This window comes from Psilocybe cubensis, chromosome 6 (genome assembly GCF_017499595.1).
Source record: "Psilocybe cubensis strain MGC-MH-2018 chromosome 6, whole genome shotgun sequence".
Classification (NCBI taxonomy): Eukaryota; Fungi; Basidiomycota; class Agaricomycetes; order Agaricales; family Agrocybaceae; genus Psilocybe; species Psilocybe cubensis.
The window spans coordinates 1073962-1094330 of NC_063004.1; the positions used below are offsets into that span (position 1 = coordinate 1073962).

The following is a 20369-nucleotide window of genomic DNA, read 5'->3' on the forward strand; positions in this document are numbered from 1 at the left end:
ATAGTAGCTATGAACTATTCTTACTTACGATTTGCGTTTATTCATCAATGGGCGCTTAATCCTTCATTTCCGTTCCGAACCATTAAAGGCCGGACGTTTGATTCTTCTAAGTCATCTATTATTGATTTTATGAAAATTATAACAGCTCTGACATTCTTCGCTTTTAGAATACACTTTAACTTTCGATATAATACAGCCCTGCCAGTGCGCTGCTCTGCTATAGCTCCACTGACCTTAACTCCGGGATATCAAAGACCCTCAACATATTGATACTGGCGTTGATCTCATCTCAACCACGTAGTTATATGACTTGATGCTGCACTTAATAATTAATAGACGGACTACTGTCAACAAGTATCTGTTACTGCAGTAACTACTACTGAAAAAGTGAACTTAAGTCGAAGCGCTCTTCAAAGACGGTCGAATAGGTTGCAACGCAGGCATCTTGTCGAAATTGGCAGTGGCTGTAAACTCTGGAATATAGTGCATACCAGCTCCCTGTTGGAAACTCAACAATCAATAACAGAGTTGTGGAGTCCCAAAAGCATAAAATACTAACGATGATGTAGGCTGGGAAGCCAGGATCAAAGGGAACGACGCTTTCGAGATGCTTGATTTGCTCATCGGAAAGCGATATATCTAGAGCTTCAATATTCTGAATGAGATGCTCAACTTTGCGTCCCCCAATGATGGGGAATACATAGGGAGTTTTTTGCATCAGGTAGGCAATAGCCACTGTACAATAAAAAATAAGTTATCGCCATCGGAAATAAATGACTGTTTCCGAATAGCCACATTCAAGAAAACCTGAATAGAGAAATATTGCTTACCAGCCGTGACTGATTGGGTTCCGACCTCTGCTGCTACTTTCTCGAGCGCAGCACAAACAAGCTTCTCCTTCTCGTTACGCCTCCTACGCTTCTCTGCCCATTCACCGATAATGCGTTCGGAGGAGCCATTTTGACTAATGTAAAGCGTAAGGTTAGTAGAGGAATTGAAGGAGCGATATTCGCGTTGATTAAACCAAAAAAGGGGACATTATACGTACTAGACATTTGCAGTGTCTATGAAATTTCCTCCATGATCGAAGAACGCGTCTAGAAGCTTGAAGCTGGATTCTTTATCCATGGAGCCCATTCCTAGCTCTACCCATTGGTCTCCTATGCTCATCCCTCCAAGCTGTATGGGGGAGACGTGCACACCAGCTGTCGGGGAGAGTAAACGATAGCGTGCAAGCGCGGACTCAGGTGGGGGGCAGGGTTCAAAGGGGGAAGGCATTTTTGGAAGAAGTAGGAGAGGTGTAACAACACTGGAGGAATTAATGCAAGTGTGTGCAGCTCTTTATAGGCTGCTTGGTAGAGGTGTTTTCAGTTAACCGTATTGAGCACTTTCGGGCATTGGGGAGTCTACGATTTGATGATTTTTGGCATGGCAAGCGCTGACCAGTCCACAAGCATCCAAAGAAATCATATCATGAGGTAATAGATATTAAATAAGGTAGGCTGTAGATGCTTGTTGGCTATGGTCTCAGCGTTTGAGATGTTATTGGCAAAATTGAAAAGAAAATTCAATGACAAAGTAAAGATGTCTACTGGGTATAAACAAAACTGATCGGTCTGAGTATGCATGCAGTATAAGACGCCAAAATTCCTCACAACCTTGAAAATACCTCAAGATAACTTCCAACAGTCGCATCGTACCAATCCCACTTGGCGTTGACTGAGGTACTTTTCAGTGGATCGTGTCCATATTGATGGTAATCTCGATAACCTAACTTGTCCTAACCTTCAAGCATGCACTCTTGGTGCCGACTTGTTGTCCAAGCACTGACGCGTCCAGTGCCGAGAAATTATATACTACTCAGAAAACTCGGTTGCGGGTACAGAAAAGACAATCAAGTCAGCCACCCACCAACTTTTGGGCCGTCAACAACCCAAATTGGGCTTGATTTCCGAAAGAAGAAGGCTGGCCGAGTGTGGACGTTAGTGAGATTCTGCACGGCCATCATCATGAGGCTGCAAAATTCGGAAGCACACCTTTATTTTCAGGCACCCTCCATTTACACAAGTATATTTTTGCGTTACCAGAGGCGTCAACAGTTAAAACGTTAAAGGATCGACCGTATTTTATGAAGCTCAGCTCCGCTTTAAACCTTATTTTTTGCATTACCAGCTTTATGAAGGGATTTGCCTGTGGGCGCGATCCCACTTCTACGAGTCACCTTTGTGCCCTAACTACTATAATGGCCTCAGATATTTTTCTACAGTTGAAAACCCTTGTTTTAGCAAAAGAATCCCGTCACTGCGTTTGCGTTATCACTGTCTGGTCACTGGTGCCAAACTATGTTGAAACTCCGATTCAAACCGGCAACTACTGCAGCCGAGACCCCCAAGTGGACGACTTCCGAAATCCCCATTGACCCCTGTACTTGCCTCTCCACGACAATCTGAAGCCAGTCATTATATCTCGAGTGCTTCCAGGGAATTCACTCGGAACATACAAATAGGTCGTAAACTAATCAACTCAGCTGTTTCTAATGGTGTAAAAGCCAGTCGCACGATGATTTGAGGCTTGAAAAACACCTTCAACACAGAAGAATCGAGCACTCGGGTACCACTTTCCATGATTTCCTTCATCTCAAGAGAAGAATCATTGATCATTACAGAGTATATTGCTAGGCAATATAAGGAAAACATCCCCGTAGGACTTCCAAGCTCGCCATGACCTTGCGTCATTTCACACGTTATCCCGAGGGTTGATCTGTTTTTGAAATGACATAGCTTCGACCTTTCTTCTCGCACTGCCCACGGCCATAATACCTCCACCTCCGGTCCTCCATCCTTTCCCCATCAATTCCCCCTCCGTCTCCGCTACGATGGTGTTGACATCGAGCGTCCCACTTGTCGCGTTCTCGATGTTGCTTGCGCTGATGGATTTGGTAGAAGCTGCTTCCTATGATATGGTGAAAGAATACTCTGGGAAGACATTTTTCGATGAATGGACTTTTTATAATCATTGTGAGTATTTGACTTTGAGTGATGTGAACGTCCCCTAATCATCTTTCTGCAGTCGATAACCTGACAAATGGGAATGTACAGTGAGTGAAGCTACGAGACCATCAATTCAACTTTGGTTTCTCAAACTATTTGAATCCAAGGTACCTGTCGGCGTCTGACGCGTTCAAATCAAAGCTGGCTTTTGTCGATCCTACAACAAATCACGCTATCATGAAGGTCGATAACACCTCCAACGTCGAGTTTAACAGCAACAGAAACAGTGTGCGGCTGCAGACGGATGTCAAGTACAGTGTAGGAAGCGTGTGGATAGTGGACATGCTACACGTTCCTTTCGGTGTGCGTGTTTTCCTCCGCGCAGACGATGCTTATAAATAACTTCCATTCCTGTTAGTGCGCCGTTTGGCCTGCATGGTGCGTTTTCTGCGATAAGCTAATAGTACGACTTTTCAACGCAATCCTGCATTGAGTTTAGGTGGTCAGTTGCCGACACGCGCGAAGGAGGGTACGTTCATTCAATGACGTCATAGCAACGCGACTTATCTTGACGGTTTCATCTCACAGAGAAATAGACACATTCGAAGGTGTGAACCTAGCTAGTCACAGTATAATGGGTCTGCACACTCTTCCTGGATGCACGCAAGTCGGCCAAAATCAATCCTCGACCATCGTAAACTCGACGGACTGCTCCTTCCTCGCCAACGATAATCAGGGGTGCATTTCAACTGTCAAAAGTACTCAATCGTACGGATCAGAGTTCGCCAAAGCAGGAGGGGGAGTGTTCGGGACCGAATTTGCGGAATCTGGAATTTCGTAAGTATGAAGTCTCCATTGTCTGTAGTGGGTTATATCTCATCGCAGTCGATTTGTTTGTTTTCACTTCAGGATATGGTTCTTCCCTCGCGCTGAAGTCCCCGACGTTCTTTCTTCGAATTCGAGTTCCATCGATACGTCATCTTTTGGACAGCCAGTCGGGAACTGGCCATCGACACAATGCAACTCGAGCGAATTTTTTCAGCCGCAGCATCTTATTTTCGTGATTACGCTGTGTGGAGGTAGGTTCCTTTCATCCTCAAAACCCCGAATGTGTAATTGACCATAATTTTGCGCCGTATATCAATAGATCTCGCAGGCAGGCCTGAGATATTCTCGCAGACATGTCCAGGGGTGTGCTACAACGACCATGTCCTTGGGGACGGCTCCAATTTTGCGGATGCTTATTTCGAGGTGGCGTCTGTCCGCGTGTTCAGCAAGGAAGGGACGAGTACCGTCGTTGGGGTACCCAAAACGTCTAGCACTCGTAGGATTGTCTCGATATCAAGATGGGGAGGGTTAGTTGTTGCCGCCATTGGATTAACTTTGATCAGCACCTTTTCTTCGGTATTCCTATAGAGTTTAAATCTTATTCACTCAGCTATAGGACACGCTGAGAACACGGACCAAGCAGTAGTAGTACTAATCAATAAATAACAGGAAATAGATGGGGAGAATTAACTCGATCCAATCATTACATGTCACAAAGTTAACCTAAGTCGAAGCGTTTTTTGGAGGCGGTCTGATGGGCTGCAAAGCAGGCATCTTGTCGAAATTGGCAGTGGCGGTAAACCCGCGAATGTAGTGCGTGCCAACACCCTATTATGCATATACCGATAAATCACAATTACACTCGGGAATGCAGAGAATAAAGCAGACGCACGATAATGTTCGATGGGAAGCCGGGGTCGAAGGGGACAATGCTCTCGAGGTACTTGATTTGCTCGTCCGAGAGCGATATGTCCAGCGCTTCGAGGTTCTGGATCAGATGCTCGACTTTCCGTCCCCCAATGATAGGAAACACATAGGGTGTTTTCTGCATCAGGTACGCGATTGCCACTGCGAAATATACAAATGAGAAACTTGAAGGGTTGGTAGACATCAAGTAGCGGGAAACTATAGCTTACCGGCAGTGATAGATTTGGTCCCTACTTCGCCTACGACTTTCTCCAGAGCGGCGCAGACGAGTTTTTCCTTCTCGGTGCGTTTCCAGTCGCCAAATACACCGCGCCCATTCTCTCCACTGGCCTCTCGCTTCTGCTCTTCCTCGTCCGTGCGGAATTTACCAGCAGCGAGGACGTTCCAAGGCGCCAGTGCCATTCCTGCATTATCAATATGAGGGCGGGAATTTTATTTTTGTAGGTAGTGAATTGTATACCCTCTGCTCTGGCCATTGGGATGATCTCCCTTTCTAGAGCTCTGTCCATCAGATTCCATGCACCTTGGTAGACGGAGAACTGGGTCAGCGCATGATCGCGCGCGTATTGGTTGGCTCTCGCGACGACCCACGCAGGCATATCAGACGCGCCCTTATAACAAACAACAAACTCGTCAATCAATTATCCCAAAGGCAATTTCATCGCACTTGAAAAAAAAATCAACGTTACTTTACCAGATACAAAACTTTATCCTGCACCACCAATTTATGCAGACTCTGCATAACCTCCTCGACGCTCGTCTCCCAGTCCCAGAAGTGGACGTACAGCAGATCGATATAGTCCGACCGGAAGTTTTCTAGGGACCGTGCGACGGAGAGCCGGAGTGATTTCGCGTTGTTCCCGACGAAGAGCGGCTTTTGTGTGGGCATCGATGCGTCGCGCAGGTGGATGTTCTGTGTGTACTTTGTCGCGAGGAACAGTCTGTCGCGGATCCCGCGCTTCTCTGCCCATTCGCCGATGATGCGCTCGGAGGAGCCGTCTTGGCTGTGGAATATGAAGAAAAAAAAGAGAGAAAAAAATTCAGTATGAATGACCTACGGTGCATTGGGTGCATTGGGTGGGGGGATTAAACAAGACGCACTAGACGTTCGCGGTATCGATAAAGTTTCCGCCGTGATCAAAGAACGCGTCGAGGAGCTTAAAACTCGATTCTTTGTCCATGGAGCCCATACCGAGCTCCGTCCATTGGTCGCCGATACTCATCCCTCCAAGCTGGATGGGCGAGACGTGCACGCCGGCCGTCGGGGAGAGCAAGCGGTAGCGCGCGAGCGAGGACTCGGGCGGCGCGCAGGGTTCGAAGAGCGAAGGCATTCTTGCTGCTGCTGCTGCTGCTGTTGTTGTTGTTGTTGATTTTTTTTTTCTCTTTTGGAGTGGTTGGCAATCGATATGTAAGATTGGGCTCATCAGAAACCAGCACCCTTACGTAATCAATGGGCTTGGCGCCAAGAGCGGCCAAAATCCAGCTCGAAAAAAAAATCAAAAGTTATGTTGACGGAAAATGGTTTCAGACAAAAAGTTTAAAAAAAAAAAATTCATAAATGTGCATATACAATCCTTACTACTAGCCTTTATGCCCACAATAATAGAATTACACCTCAGAGGTCAAATTGTAGTCTCTGGAAGTCCATAATGAGTCTGAGAGGTATTACTTAGGCGTGACTTATTGTCACGTGTGGTCACGTGTACCATTATATAAGCGGCCAAAAGAACATTGTCAAATTTTCGAAAATCTCCCAAACTCGAGAAAACACCATTTCTGACGTGTTAGACTAAAAAAAAAGGAAAAAAATTAAAATCTTTATAACTTCTTGAGATCAAAATTTTTTTGAAAAAAAAAACCACAGATGTGTTCAAAGAAGCATAACCTACATATCTGTGGTTCAAAAATGTAGAATAGTGTGAGTGCAGAAGGGTTGAAAAGGTTCGGAGGTAAGCCAACTTTTGCTTACCTAAGGGGGTGCTGGTTCCTGATGAGCCCAATCTTAGATGCTGGGACCTCCTTTTATTTATACTCCAGCGCAAATGCAGGGTTCCCGAATCCCCAATATGGGAGATGGAGCAGGTCAGCCGCCTCCCTGATAACGCACACTGCACATTGCACATTACAGATACATAATCAGCGTGGGCACGGTACCGGTCCAGGTGTCGTCCAAAACCCTATGGAGCCTGTGGGGAATGCGCGTAATGCCATTATTGTCGAATAGTCGGGTTTCGGATTCCATTTCCATTTCCATTGTTCAACTGTATTAACATCATATCAAGTTTGATGTGACTTGACTCTTGTGTCTCTCATGAATCGTTTCTGTCCGGCGCGAAGGCGTGGTTATAGTTATGAGGTAATACCTCTTGGATAAATCAGGCGTATACTATGATGTACTTGCGAGTTACTCCTCCTCCTCCGGTCCCGGGGCCCCGTTTCCCTTTCCCTTTCCCTTTGGGCACCTGTGTGCTGGAGATTTGTCAGTTACAGTTCAAGTTGTGCATAGTAGAAATTGAGATTGAGAAAGACGGAGCGCCCGAGTCAGTCGAGAGTCGAGTGATGTTCGAATGAAGAGCTTTAGCTGATCGCTGCTAGTGAGAGCCAGTGAGCGACTGATCAGCCAGTTGAGTGTACTGTGCACCGGAACGCGTTATCGTTATCGAAGCGCTGACGCGTCCCCGCGCCGAGATTCGAGATTCGAGATTCGAGATTCAAGAAGCACTGGCAACGTGGTAAAAAAGAAAAAAGGAAAACAAATCATGAGCGCCACTCCCGAATTCCTACGTGAAAACGCTATTGTAAAGTGCTCATTTATTCCGATGGTCATTGATGCAGATGCTTAGACAAAAAGGATCAAAGCTCGCGTTCAGATCTCAGAGATGAAGGTGAAAGGGTAAAAAGCGAGGGGAGGGGAAGAAAGCATCATGACGTCATCGAATCTCATGGCCTACCTTCTCTCTGAATCAAGTGAAGTACGAAAAACAAGTCGCGATCGAGTCGAACTGCAGGACACGACAGCTCAGGACAGAACAGCTCCCGTTGAAGACTAGAAAAAAATTCAAAGTTGTCATACACTCTGCTCTGGACTAAACTAACAAGTAAAAGTAAAAGTAAAAGTAGAACTAAAGAAAAGAAAGAAAGAGAGACAAAAAAAAAGTAAAACAGAAAAAAGGACTCAAAAGAACCAAAGACTCAAAAGACCAGACAAAATATATAAAAATTATCGAAGATGGTTTTACAAACAAACAAAAAAAACCAAAATTTGGTTCATAGGAAGGACGGAATCGAGAATCGAATGGATGGATGGATGGATGGAGGTGGGAGTGGGAGTGGGAGTGATGAGACTGAAAGGACGAATATTTTGTTTTTTTAAAAAAGGTATCGATACTCGTATAGGCAGTGGTGGTGGTGGTTGGGGGTGAAGAGGAGAAGGAAGTATACAAATCCCATCCCATCCCATCTCATCCCATCTCATGGCGACAAGACAAATAGACTCACGCACCCCCCGCACCCGCACTCATCGGCGGCGCCCCCCCACCCCCCTCCATCCCCATCTTCCTCCTCACAATCTCAAAAGTCTTCAACATCTTCCTCCTCGCCCCAAGCGCCGCAACACCCTTCGCCTCCAACGCGCCCTCATCCATCACCACCATATCCTGCCACCGACACCCCTCAAAATTCGGCGTGTATTTATGCAACCGCAACGAGCGCAGCCACGCCGCGACGTCGTTGAGCAGCGCGGGGTCGACGTCTTCTTCGGATTTGGGGGTCGCGGAGGATGGGCCGTCCGCGGAGGAGTGGTTGTGTGCGCCGGAGGAGGAGCGCCCGCCGATGGATGAGGCTGAGCGAAGCCCGCCGCCGCCGCCGCCGCTGGTGGAACGCGCGGAAGAAGGCCCTTTCATCCCGCCGCGCCCTGGACCGCCCACACCAGCACTTCCAAGTCCAGCACTCATAATCCCCGCACTCATAGGCGACATGCCCATCCACCCGGGCTGCCCCATTCCCATCCCCCCTACACCCATACCCCCACCCATCCCGCCCATCCCCATCCCCTGATTCATCCCCATCCCCTGCCCCATAAACCCACTAGCAGCCATCTGCGCCGCGAGCATCTGCGCCTCGGGGCTCATATTCATCATGCTCAGCATGTTCATATTAAACGGCGACATGGGCTGCATACCCACGCCCACGCCCAGCCCGGGCATCCCCACACCGACGCCCATACCCATCGTAGGCGACCCGAGCGCGTTGAACCCTAGCCCATTCATCGAATTAGAGCCAGTGTCCGAGCCACCGTCGTTGTTGTTACCGCCGAACCTGTTCGACGCGCTATTTCCCGAATTGTTGTTGTTGCTGTTAAGCCCCGGGCTCCGCCCGTTGCTCCATCCCCCACGGCGCGCACCGACAGGGTTTCCATTATCATCATACACCTCCCCTCCAGCACCCGCCCCCGCACCATTCTTCGCCCCGCGCTTGTATATCGTCGGGTCGCCCATACGGGGCACACCAGGCGCCGCATTCCCATGCCACTCTCCTTTGCCACCGTTGTTGTTGTTGGATGTGGGGGTGTCGGCGCTGGGTTTCGGAGGCTCCTTCTTGAACATCGGCACAAGCGGCGTCGTCACCATACTCGCCCAACTATCATTCGCAACAGTCGCAGGCGCAGGCGCCGTCGCCTCATTACTATTCCCCGGGGTGGAATTACCATTACTAGTATTGTTGTTATTGCTGTTGTTCGCAGAGGCATTACCCACAGCGGACGCGCGCGCGGGTGTACCGATAATCTCGACGCTCTTGGGGCGGGACGCCGTCCCGCTGCCTCCATTACCGCCGTCAAGCGACGTGTTGGCGAGCTGCTCGGACACCTGGCTGAGCAGCGTCGAGGGCCCCCACGATGCCCGGCCATCCACGCCCAGTCCACCCGGCGAAGAGAGGACAGGCGCCGAAATACGATGCGCGGCGTTGCTCGCGCGCAGCTTTTCGCGCTGCTGTGCAAGTTTTGCCGCAGCATCGTTGCCCGTCCCAGCGTTGGCGTTGGAAGCGGTGGTTGGGGTGGACAGCGCGGCGGCCGAGTCCGGGGAGAGGAAGTTGCTGCCGCTTCCGTCGAGCGCGAGGGACTGGCGGTTGCCTGGGGTGTTAGCCGCCGAGGCCGACGTAGCAGACGCATTGAAAGAGCGCGCGGTGGGCGAGGCAGGGAGGCCCGATTTGAGGCCCGGAGACTTGATGCTCGCGAGCTTGGCCTCCATCTGGCTTTGCATCGAGCCTATTATTCATATTTTAAGATGATTAGCAGGGAGTGCGGGAGGAAAAGGAGGAAGGAGGTACCACCCATGGCGGGGCTGAGCAGGGCGGTCATCGGGTCTGACCTGGCCATCTGCTGCAGGACTGTGATGAAGAAGCGGATTTGGACCTGGGTGGAGTGTTGGAGGAGACTGTAGAGAGCGGCTGTGCGCTCTGCTTCGGAGAGGACTTTGAACCCTATTTGATAATGGTTCGGTTAGATCAGATATGCGGGGAAGATATGGGAAGGGATGATACGAACATTGCTCGATGGCGCTGAGTTCCTCTTTGAAGTTGACGTCGAGGGAGGCGGCGGCCATTTCCTCGAGCGTCGCTTCGTAGTTTTGAAGATTTTCAAACCACGCATCCAGCGCCTCGGCTAAAAAAGAAAAAAAAAATGATTAGAATACAAAGGCGAGTGAGTGGCGTTTTAAGACGGACGGACCTTCGGGGGTTTGGAACATGGCGCCGCCGGAGCCCAGGAGCTCGCTGGTTGGGCGTGCGCTGGACTGGCCGCCCGGGCGGGGCGAGGCGGGTGCGAGGGTGGGTGTGCCGCGAGAAGAGGGGCCCATGGATTGGCGGGCACTGACCTTGCCGTTCTCGTGGGGCCCGGGGCTGGGGCTCGGGCTGGTAGAAGGCGGACGAAGACTCATCGTATGCGATACGAGGGGTAGAAAGTTGTTACAAAGAGCTTAGAGGGAGGTGGTGTTGAATAAAATTTTTCGCTGGGAGGACGTCGAGTCGAGTAGACCTGCTTGGTTGTGTTGTGTTGTGGTGTGGTGGGGTTGTCTTGATTGGTTTGTGGTGAATACAAAGGGGTGGATTGTGAACAAGGTGCAACGGAGGGAGTCGCAGATGTTCTAGACGAGACCAGCGGAGCCTGCCGGTCTAGCAAAGAGAGATTTCTGGAGAGGGAAGTGGTCGATGAGAACAAAGCAGTGAGCTGGCTCGTAACGCATCCATATCAACTGTCACAATTCAGTCACATCACCCTCCATCACCGATCTGCCAATCCCCTCTGGTGGTACTTTGTGCTTCCGAGACTGTAGGACTTTTGTGATCTTCCCGAGCTGGCCGTCAGCGGAATGTTATCTGCGTGAATGCACCCGGGTGGTCTGTGCATTGGCAGCGACGGGAGAGGATAGAAACGAAATCGAATTCGTGAGAAGCACGCAAAAAAGGGGGTGGTGATCTTAATGATGGGGTTCAATATGCTTGATACTATAAAAACAGTCCCGCCCCTCCCTCTACATCTGTAATTCCCATTAGTGCTGGTTAACATGGCTCCTAAATCCAACCACTCGAGTCGCAATGGCTCCCCGCTGCGCCCTGCATTTGCCGGGACCTCTTCGTACACGCCCGACACGATGTCCGTCGCTGATGAGCTGCACCCCGTCATCCACGCAGGCCGCGTCGCACTCGTCACCGGCGCTGCAAGCGGCATCGGTCGTGCAGCCGCCATCGAGTTTGCAAAGTGAGCTGTTCTTCTTCGTGTCCATTGTCCTTTATCGCGGCCCATACTTGACCCGTCAACCACGAGCTGCAAATAACACCCGCATACGGTCTCCATCTTCCTTCTATCTACACATATCTATAGCCTCATCATCACACCTGATCCTGATCCCCATCATCCATCCACTGATCACCATCACCCCTGTCCTTATCTCATCTCCCCCCCTCCCCCCTCCCATCCCATCCCATCCACCGCCCCGCACCACCTCACCCCTCTCCTCCACACACCACACACCACTAACCACACCCCAACAGACTCGGCCTCAAAGTCGCCATCGCCGACATCTCCGAAGACGCACTCACAGAAGTCGGCAAAACTCTCTCCGCCATCGTCGGCGAGCCCAACGTCCTCGTCGTGCCCACCGACGTGTCCAAGCTCGACCAGGTCCGCGCGCTCAGAGACCGTGTCTACGAGGCATGGGGCGAGGTGCGTTTTTGCGTTTTTGCGTCTTTGCGTCTTTGCATCTTTCGTTCCCCTGGGATCGATGATGTCATCGTTTTCGTTCAATCGACCTGACCCCTAACTTGTACGATCCAGGTCGCTGTCCTCATGAACAACGCCGGTATCGGGCTCAAAGGCACCTCCTGGGAAGGCCTCGACAACTGGCACAAGATCTTCGAAGTCAACGTCTTCGGGTATGTCTCCTCCCTCTCTCTCTCTTCGTGCTATCCACCACATCCACATCTTACTAACTGATTGACTATGCGTATAGTGTGATCAATGTTCAACACACCTTCGTCCCTGTAAGCTCCTTTTTCCCTCCCTTTCAATCTGCCTTCTATCTTCTGGCTATACCAGAATATCACATCCCCATCCGACCTCGGGCGCTTAACGCCTAACTCTTCTCACTCTCCTTTTCCCTCGTTGTTATTTCGTGAATAGCGACTGACGTGACTTGACATAACACACCACAGAGCATGCTGCACCAGGAGAACCCCGCGATGGTGATCACGACGGGGTCAAAGCAGGGTATCACAAACCCTCCGTACGTCCCCAGTCTCCTCATCTCATCTCACTATCTCACCATCTCACCATCTCACTTTACTAACAACATTCCAAAACAACTATGATTCCTTGCATTTTCCATTTTCCTCGCTTTTCACGCCTCGTTCGTCGCTTTCTTCCGCTTACCATTCACCCCCCACACATATATATACATCCATGTATAACGCAACACACAAAACACACAATGTAAATAGAGGCAACGCAGCATACAACGCGTCCAAAGCCGCCGTCAAAAGTCTCACCGAAGGCCTCGCGCACGAGCTGCGCGAGCGCTCGGGGTCGAATATGACTGCTCATTTGTTCATGTACGTTTTTTTTTTTTTTTGTTTTTTGTTTTTTGTTTTGTTTTGTTTTTTTTTTTTTTTTTCCTCCGTGGTGGTGGTTGTTGTATTATAATGGGCGCTCGCTTAACTGTTCACTGACGCTTATTTAATTTAAACCCTCTTTTCTCATCATCATCACCACCACCACCCCACCACCCCCCACCACCACCCCCCTACCCACCCAACAGCCCCGGCTGGACATTCACATCCCTAACCTCCCCAACCCCCTCCAACCCCTCCACCAAGCCCGCAGGCGCATGGACACCCGAAGAAACCGTCCTCTACATGCTCGACAAGGTCCGCAGCACAGGCGACTTCTACATCCTCGTGCCGGACAACGAGACGAAGCGCGAGGTGGACCAGTTAAGGATTATGTGGGGCGCGGCGGATGTGGCGGAGGGCAGGCCCGCGCTGAGTCGGTGGGATGCGAATTGGAAGGCGCTTTATGAGGAGTATGTGAGGGAGGGGTTGGCGCAGTTGGAGTAGGGGTAGGGGGTTGGGGTGGGGCGCGGTTGGAGTAGGGGGGCGAGGTTGGAGGAGGGGGGTTGGGTGGGTGCGGGAGTAGGGAGGAGATTTTTTTTTGATTTTTGAGTAGATGTAAAGGAGGAAGAAGAAGAAGAAGAAGAAGAAGAAGAAGAAGAAATGAATTGAAATGAAATGAAATGAATTGAATTGAATTGAACTTGGACTTGGACTTGAAGCTTGAACTTGAACTTGGACATTAGAGCGCACATCTTGGAACTTTGGAACTGAATTCCGCGCGCGCTCTGCCATACTTATACTTATTAATAACATCATTAATATGGACTTTGAAAACGCAAAGTCATGATCAGACGCAAAGGTCAAGGTCGAGGTCGAGGTCGAGGTCGAGGTTTTCGCTGTCAAATTTCGCTGAGTCGCCGGGATCATTGACACCGAGAAGATTCAGAGTCTCACGGGCTATATGATGAAGGAAGGCGCCTTCGAGTTCACGTTCAATTAATATTAATATTGTTCATGTCGTCATTACAATTAAAATTTTAAAAAAGCAAAAGAAAAGCAAAGACAGAGGCAGAGGCAGAGGCAAAGGCACACGTAACGCCTCCGCAGGACCGCAGCACCATAAATAATTTAAAACTTACATTCAACGGAAACGGACCCGTATCCGGATTCGGAGCCGATGTTGAAGTACTAGTAGAGGTGTGAGGAGAGGAGTTTTGGTGATTTGGAGGGTGGTAGGTAAGGTAGTGGGCACTAGGTGGGTGGTAATTTGCCCACGTACGTTCATCTGCATGTGGACTCCAACTGGTTGGCTGGTTGGCTGGGATTTGGACTTGCGCTGGGAGTATAAAGAGCCTTCAAGTTCTCGCATGCTACTAGCCAACTACAAATTATCCACCCCAACCATCCAGACACCCTTGAACAACCCCAATACCACCCCACACACATCACATCCCAAACAGCCTATCAACTATAAACAAAATGCCAACCATCTTCGAACCCTGCGCCCCGCCCGAATCCGCGCTCGCGCGCTACCGCCTCCTATCGCCCACCGCCGGCGTGCACGTCTCGCCGCTCCAGCTCGGCGGGATGAGTATCGGCGACAAGCAGTGGGAGGAGCTCGGGATGGGGTCCATGGACAAAACCGCGAGTTTTGCGCTCCTCGACAAGTTTTTCGAGCTCGGTGGGAATTTCATCGATACAGCCAACGTCTAGTGCGTATTTTTTTGGAATGTATTATCACCGTTCGCGATCGCAAAATCCATCCATCCATTCTATCCATCCATCCATCCTGGATATTTATTAATATTATTAACAATTATCATGTATTGACTGTTTTGCATGATTTAATTTGCGGTATTTTAGCCAGGACGGCTCCTCCGAGCGCATCATCGGCGAATGGGCAGAGAAGCGCGGGATCCGCGACAGACTCTTCATCGCCACAAAGTACACACAGAACATGCACCTGCGGGACAAAGCGATGCCCACGCAGAAACCGCTCTTCGTCGGGAACAACGCGAAATCGCTCCGGCTCTCCGTCGCTCGCTCGCTCGAGAATCTGCGCACGGGGTATATTGATTTATTGTATGTCCATATTTGGGACTGGGAAACGAGTGTGGAGGAGGTGATGGGGAGCTTGCATAAGTTGGTTATGCAGGATAAGGTGTTGTATTTGGTATGTTGGTTTCTTTGTCTTTTCTTTTCTTTTTTTTTAGTGTTGATTTGATTTTTGATTTTTGATTTTGTTGGGATAGGGGGTGTCGGATACGCCTGCGTGGGTCGTATCCAGAGCCAACCAGTACGCGCGCGATCACGCGTTGACGCCGTTTTCCGTCTACCAAGGTGCATGGAACCTGATGGACAGAGCAATAGAACGAGAAATCATCCCGATGACTAAAGCAGAAGGTATACCATGTTAACCTACAAAAATAAAATTCTGCCCTCATTTTATATTAATAATGGCAGGAATGGCGCTGGCGCCTTGGAACGTCCTCGCCGCTGGGAAATTCCGCACGGACGAGGAGGAGAAGAGAAGAGAGGAAAGCGGGGAGCTGGGACGTCGGTTGTTTGGTGATTGGAAACGTACGGAGCAGGAACGACGCGTCTGTGCCGCGTTGGAGAAAGTCGCTGGGGAGCTAGGCACAAAATCTATCACTGCCGGTAAGAAATGTGTTTTTTCATATGCAGGATAATTTTTGCTCATTTGTGTATTTTGCAGTGGCCATTGCGTATCTGATGCAGAAAACACCCTACGTGTTTCCAATTGTCGGCGGACGCAAAGTCGAGCATCTCATCCAAAACCTCGAGGCGCTGGAGATATCGCTTTCGGACGAGCAAATCAACTATCTCGAGAGCGTTGTCCCCTTCGACCCTGGGTTCCCTATGAATTTCATCGTGCGTCAAGGTCAAGTTTCTCATCAGGGATTCAGAAAGTTGACAATTGTAATGCAATAGGGCTTTGGTATGCACTATATTCGAGAGTTTACTGCCACTGCGAATTTCGACAAGGTGCCTCCGGTGCAGCCTATTCGACCATCTCCGAAGAACGCGTCGACTTAGGTTCGCCTAGGAATGTTGGGTTTTGTAACAAATTATTCGAAAGCGTCTACAGGCTCGGCTGCAGTCATCGGGGCTATTGCCATGATCCGTCGTAATACTGACGTTCACCAGTGGGAGCATCCGGCATGCCGACATTGACCTGCCTTTGGTATCACTGTTAAATGAACTTTCTTTAACATAAATGTCATGAAAAAATATTGAAAATGTACGTTGTTAAAGATAGAAGAAGAAGCAGGATATTATTGATAGAATTGTTTGAGTGAGGATAAGCGCCCATGGGTAAAGTCGTGAGGCACACGTCGCCCATTGACATAGTTCTTCGCTATTTTAGAATTAATAATGAGATACGTCCAGGCGCTAAACGGTTCCGTGATTCGTTCGAGTTGCACGACTCGCTGTTGCTGGGATGCGCCAGTGGTCGTCAGGAACACCCGTCCGAGTGAAGAATCAAGAATGGTGTTCTAAATCAAGAGATGATACTAGATATAGGCGACAGATGTAAGCTGACTAGGATCAGATAAATACGGTTAAATGGTATAAGAGTCTCCATACCGATTCCGGGGTATCAATTGTCTATTTTCCCCGCGTTTTGAGTTGACCAAAGCGTCCCTTTTACGCGTTGGCCAAGGAATACGGCGGCGAAATTCTGATTTTCATTTCTATTGCAGTCAGTGCTGAGCATCGGTTCGGGACTTTGTAGGGTGCAAAAGCTCAAGTTGAAAGGGAGCACAAGATGTCTTTTGTCCCTTGCTGAGCACAGAGCGGGCCAACTTCGGCTTTTCACACTGATCGCGGGCGAATTGGCTAAATCTATACGCCGCCCCTATGTGTTCTCCAGTATTTATGCTTCAGTTCTCTCCGAGGCTGATCCTTCCTCTCTCTAGTACTCACCTACTATCTTCACAGCGCATTCATCATGGCATCACTCGATATTCAGCCTCTGGTCACCCATATCTACACCGCCGATCCGTCAGCTCACGTTTTCAATGGTCGCATTTACGTCTACCCTTCCCACGATATCGCGACCGACATCGAGGACAACGACAATGGCGACCAATACGCCATGAACGACTACCACGTCCTCTCTCTCCCCAGCATCTCAGGGCCCGTCACCGACCACGGCGTCGTTCTCTCCATCAAGGATGTCCCATGGGCCGCGAAACAAATGTGGGCCCCTGACGCGGCAACCAAGAACGGCAAATATTATTTCTTCTTCCCCGCACGCAATCACGAGGGCTTCTTCCAGATCGGCGTCGCGGTTGCGGACGAGCCCCACGGCCCCTTCGTCCCGGAGCCGGAGCCTATCAAGGGCAGCTACAGCATTGACCCGGCGAGCTTTGTCGACGACGACGGCCAGGCGTATCTCTACTTTGGAGGTATCTGGGGCGGCCAGCTGCAGTGCTGGCAAAAGCGAACCTTCGATAAAGACGCGTATTCGCAGATGGAGGCGACGGAGGGACCGGCGCTTTGCGCGCGCGTGGCGAAGCTGAGCGAAGATATGAAGAGCTTTGTTGGCGAAGATTTGCCAGTGGAGATCTACGACCCTGAGACGAAGGAGTTGCTTCACTCATCGGACCATGACAGGAGGTTCTTTGAGGCTGCGTGGATGCACAAACACAACGGTGTTTATTACTTCAGCTACAGCACTGGCGATACGCATTACCTCTGCTACGCCACGGGCGACTCACCCCTTGGCCCTTTCACCTATCGCGGACGAATTCTGGAGCCTGTTACCGGATGGACGACTCACCACAGTATCGTGGAATTCGAGGGGCGGACGTACTTGTTCCATCACGATGCGAGCTTGAGTGGAGGCAAAAATCATTTGAGGTGTGTCAAGGTTCGCGAATTGTGGTACACTGAGGATGGAAGCTTGACGGCGGAGGAGCCTAAAGCGAGTGCGTGAAAATGGGTTGTAAGAGTATAATAGAAGATTATCGGTGTATTTATATATCCACCAAAATTTGTACAATGTAACGCTACGTCCATCGAGCTTCTTTTCACTGCACTTTGGCAGCAATTGGACGTCTCGTAGCTGAGGCCCAGGGTTTGTAGTTGATCTTTAGAAGCTGGAGGACAAGGGGATCGCCAACATGAATGTTTATCCCCAAAGTAGTACTGTCACTGCTGTCACATAATTTATCCCAATCTCACCGTATTCAGTAATTTACTGCTTAATTTTGCCAGTCCGCTACTTTTTATGGTCTGTTTCCGATCAAATTCTAACCTAGCGTAAGGGTAAATTGTCAGGCATGAATTGACCCTTCTTGGTTTGTGACACAGTCTCTCAGACGCATTGCACTTTTGAGTTTTGCACACCAACATTAAAAACCCCTTGCCAGTCAATCATGACGGACTTGTACAAACTGATGGCTCCGAATGAGCGTCAAGTCGTCGGATTCATCGATGATGTGTTTCACCTGGTTCGAAGATCGACGACGAATTGTTTACCGCCCGAACGGTTTTGAAGCAGCTTCTCATGCATTAATAATTGTTGGTACCGAGTGAGTTTACACATATAAAGAGCAATAAAAATGCCGTACCCATCGTTCACAAACTTCAGCATTCCCTCCCCTTCTCTTACGACCCCCAGTGAAAGTCTACTAGAAAATGTCCAACCCACTGAAAATATTCATCACAGGGGCGACAGGTATGTTGCGATAGTATGTACAATCTGTTAATCACCCTTTCAGCTTTGTGGTGATTAGGGCACATTGGAGGAACCTTTCTTATGACATTGCTGAAGCATAAAGATGTCTCGAATTTCCAGATTACAGCCCTAGTACGGTCGGAAGAAAGGGGCGAGAAGTTGAAGAGCTTGGGCATCAATGTGGTCAAGGGCTCCTACACAGATGAAGATCTGAGCGTCCTTACAAATGAGGCAGCCAAATCAGATATTGTTTTTGCCATCGTGAGCAAAGATCACGATTATGACGTTTTACTTGTAACCCACTCAATTTCCTTCACATAGTGCGATGCGGATACTTTGCCTCCTACGCAAGCGATCTTGAAGGGACTGAAGATCAATTTTGAGGCTTCAGGCAAAGCTCCAATCTTGATACATACCGTACGTTACAGTTTTCTTTCCCAAACGTCGTTTGTGACCAACATTTTGGGTCTAGTCCGGCACAGGTGGCCACATTTTATAAAATATTGTTGGCCTTTACTGAGGTAGAAACCAATCTAGGAATTATCACAGACAAATCTGGCGGGCTCGCTTCCGAGCACTACGTGTGGAGCGATTATGATACCGAAAAACTTAACGCCCTCCCTGAGTCTGTTATCCATCGTAATGTCGATAATGCTATTCTCGAGGCGGACAAGGCAGGTTATGTGAAGACATATTTCATTATTCCTTGTATGTTTTCCCCCGTCGCTGATATTTAAACACGCATTCACTAACATACCGGTAGCCACCGTGTTTGGAGAGCCAGCAGATAAAACTCTCGTAGACCTTGGAATTCAGAACACTACTTCTGGGGTGTTCAAGTACTTCATTACGCCTTATCTCGGGCGAAAGCAAGGCGGCTATTTTGGGAAAGGTCTCAACCAATGGAACCTGATCTCTGTGCAAGAAAGTAAGCCATCCGTGTTAAATAGATGCTGAATGGCGTCCTTATCTTGTTATCCCCACATAGCCGCCGATCTCTATATTGCACTTTTTGACGCTATTCGCGCTAATCCTGATGGTCCGGGGCACGGTACAGAAGGATACTATTTCGGCGAGAGCAATTTGTTCTTCTATAAAGACCTCGCGGCTGCCGTTTCGGAGGCTCTAGTTGAGGTTGGCGTGGGTATCAGCACGGAACCGAGTCCATTCACACCGGAGGAGGTAGAGACGCTGGTTCACGTAAGTGTATTATTCACCCCTCCGCGAATCTTGCAATGATTAACTGTTATTTTTACTAGCCCGTCATTGCGCAAATGGTGGGATCAAACAGCCACGCGAAAGGTGACCGTTCTCGCGCCCTTGGGTGGAAACCTACAAGCACAAAGGAAGATCTTTTCGCCACCATCAAGAAAGAAGTCAAAGCACTCTACGTCAAATAGTTTATGAAGCGAAGGGACTATATCTACGTAATTTTCTGACTTGGAATCTAATATACACTATCGAGTTACTTGAAATTTGCCAATCCAGCCTAACAATTGGATTGTTACGAGGATCTCTCGACTGTGAGCCATATCGCACAACGCGGTGATATGAGCACGCGCTTAAATAGAAATACCGCAAACATTGAGCAAAGTGAGTAAGCGTGATTTGTGTTTAGCCGCAATTCCAGACAGTTTATTGTAAGCCAAGTCAAAATAATGGTCCTAGACACTGGACACAAAATCAATATACAACCTGGATGACATACGGCTGACATACAAGCAATATGGAGTGTGCACAGGAGAACCATTCTTCAGTTATCCCGACATTTTTCTGCTCTGGTCCACGTCGTTCAATGTAGGATTCTCTTTGTC

The 20369-nt window shown here is 49.2% G+C and overlaps 8 protein-coding genes across 8 annotated transcripts; 5 read left to right on the forward strand and 3 right to left on the reverse strand.

Annotated features, from left to right (window-relative positions):
* Positions 1–393: 393 nt before the first annotated feature.
* JR316_0006839 (Aryl-alcohol dehydrogenase [NADP(+)]) lies at positions 394–1278 on the reverse strand (the record flags this gene model as incomplete). The annotated part of the gene is made up of 4 exons (XM_047892584.1): positions 394–498; positions 560–735; positions 831–964; positions 1049–1278. The coding sequence occupies 4 exons, from the start codon at positions 1276–1278 to the stop codon at positions 394–396; spliced, it is 645 nt and encodes a 214-aa protein (XP_047747866.1).
* Positions 1279–2875: 1597 nt separating this feature from the next.
* JR316_0006840 (putative glycosidase C21B10.07) lies at positions 2876–4406 on the forward strand (the record flags this gene model as incomplete). Its single annotated transcript, XM_047892585.1, has 8 exons — positions 2876–3017; positions 3070–3097; positions 3158–3353; positions 3409–3428; positions 3490–3519; positions 3579–3827; positions 3900–4069; positions 4138–4406. The coding sequence occupies 8 exons, from the start codon at positions 2876–2878 to the stop codon at positions 4404–4406; spliced, it is 1104 nt and encodes a 367-aa protein (XP_047747867.1).
* A 135-nt stretch (positions 4407–4541) lies between these two features.
* Positions 4542–6076, reverse strand: JR316_0006841 (Aryl-alcohol dehydrogenase [NADP(+)]; the record flags this gene model as incomplete). The annotated part of the gene is made up of 6 exons (XM_047892586.1): positions 4542–4646; positions 4711–4886; positions 4955–5149; positions 5206–5356; positions 5440–5749; positions 5847–6076. 6 exons carry the CDS (start codon positions 6074–6076, stop codon positions 4542–4544), a joined length of 1167 nt encoding a protein of 388 aa, XP_047747868.1.
* Positions 6077–8239: 2163 nt separating this feature from the next.
* Positions 8240–10678, reverse strand: JR316_0006842 (Protein VTS1; the record flags this gene model as incomplete). The annotated part of the gene is made up of 4 exons (XM_047892587.1): positions 8240–10008; positions 10071–10223; positions 10288–10404; positions 10471–10678. 4 exons carry the CDS (start codon positions 10676–10678, stop codon positions 8240–8242), a joined length of 2247 nt encoding a protein of 748 aa, XP_047747869.1.
* A 627-nt stretch (positions 10679–11305) lies between these two features.
* JR316_0006843 (3-oxoacyl-[acyl-carrier-protein] reductase FabG) lies at positions 11306–13352 on the forward strand (the record flags this gene model as incomplete). Its single annotated transcript, XM_047892588.1, has 7 exons — positions 11306–11499; positions 11793–11964; positions 12076–12173; positions 12251–12281; positions 12453–12523; positions 12738–12848; positions 13055–13352. The coding sequence occupies 7 exons, from the start codon at positions 11306–11308 to the stop codon at positions 13350–13352; spliced, it is 975 nt and encodes a 324-aa protein (XP_047747870.1).
* Positions 13353–14327: 975 nt separating this feature from the next.
* On the forward strand, positions 14328–15905 carry JR316_0006844 (Aryl-alcohol dehydrogenase [NADP(+)]; the record flags this gene model as incomplete). Its single annotated transcript, XM_047892589.1, has 6 exons — positions 14328–14560; positions 14712–15021; positions 15101–15251; positions 15312–15506; positions 15565–15740; positions 15801–15905. 6 exons carry the CDS (start codon positions 14328–14330, stop codon positions 15903–15905), a joined length of 1170 nt encoding a protein of 389 aa, XP_047747871.1.
* Positions 15906–16821: 916 nt separating this feature from the next.
* On the forward strand, positions 16822–17811 carry JR316_0006845 (Xylosidase/arabinosidase; the record flags this gene model as incomplete). The annotated part of the gene is made up of 1 exon (XM_047892590.1): positions 16822–17811. One exon carries the CDS (start codon positions 16822–16824, stop codon positions 17809–17811), a length of 990 nt encoding a protein of 329 aa, XP_047747872.1.
* Positions 17812–18515: 704 nt separating this feature from the next.
* On the forward strand, positions 18516–19955 carry JR316_0006846 (Oxidase ucsJ; the record flags this gene model as incomplete). The annotated part of the gene is made up of 7 exons (XM_047892591.1): positions 18516–18555; positions 18614–18816; positions 18877–18972; positions 19077–19263; positions 19319–19483; positions 19544–19755; positions 19815–19955. 7 exons carry the CDS (start codon positions 18516–18518, stop codon positions 19953–19955), a joined length of 1044 nt encoding a protein of 347 aa, XP_047747873.1.
* Between the last annotated feature and the right edge of the window lie 414 nt (positions 19956–20369).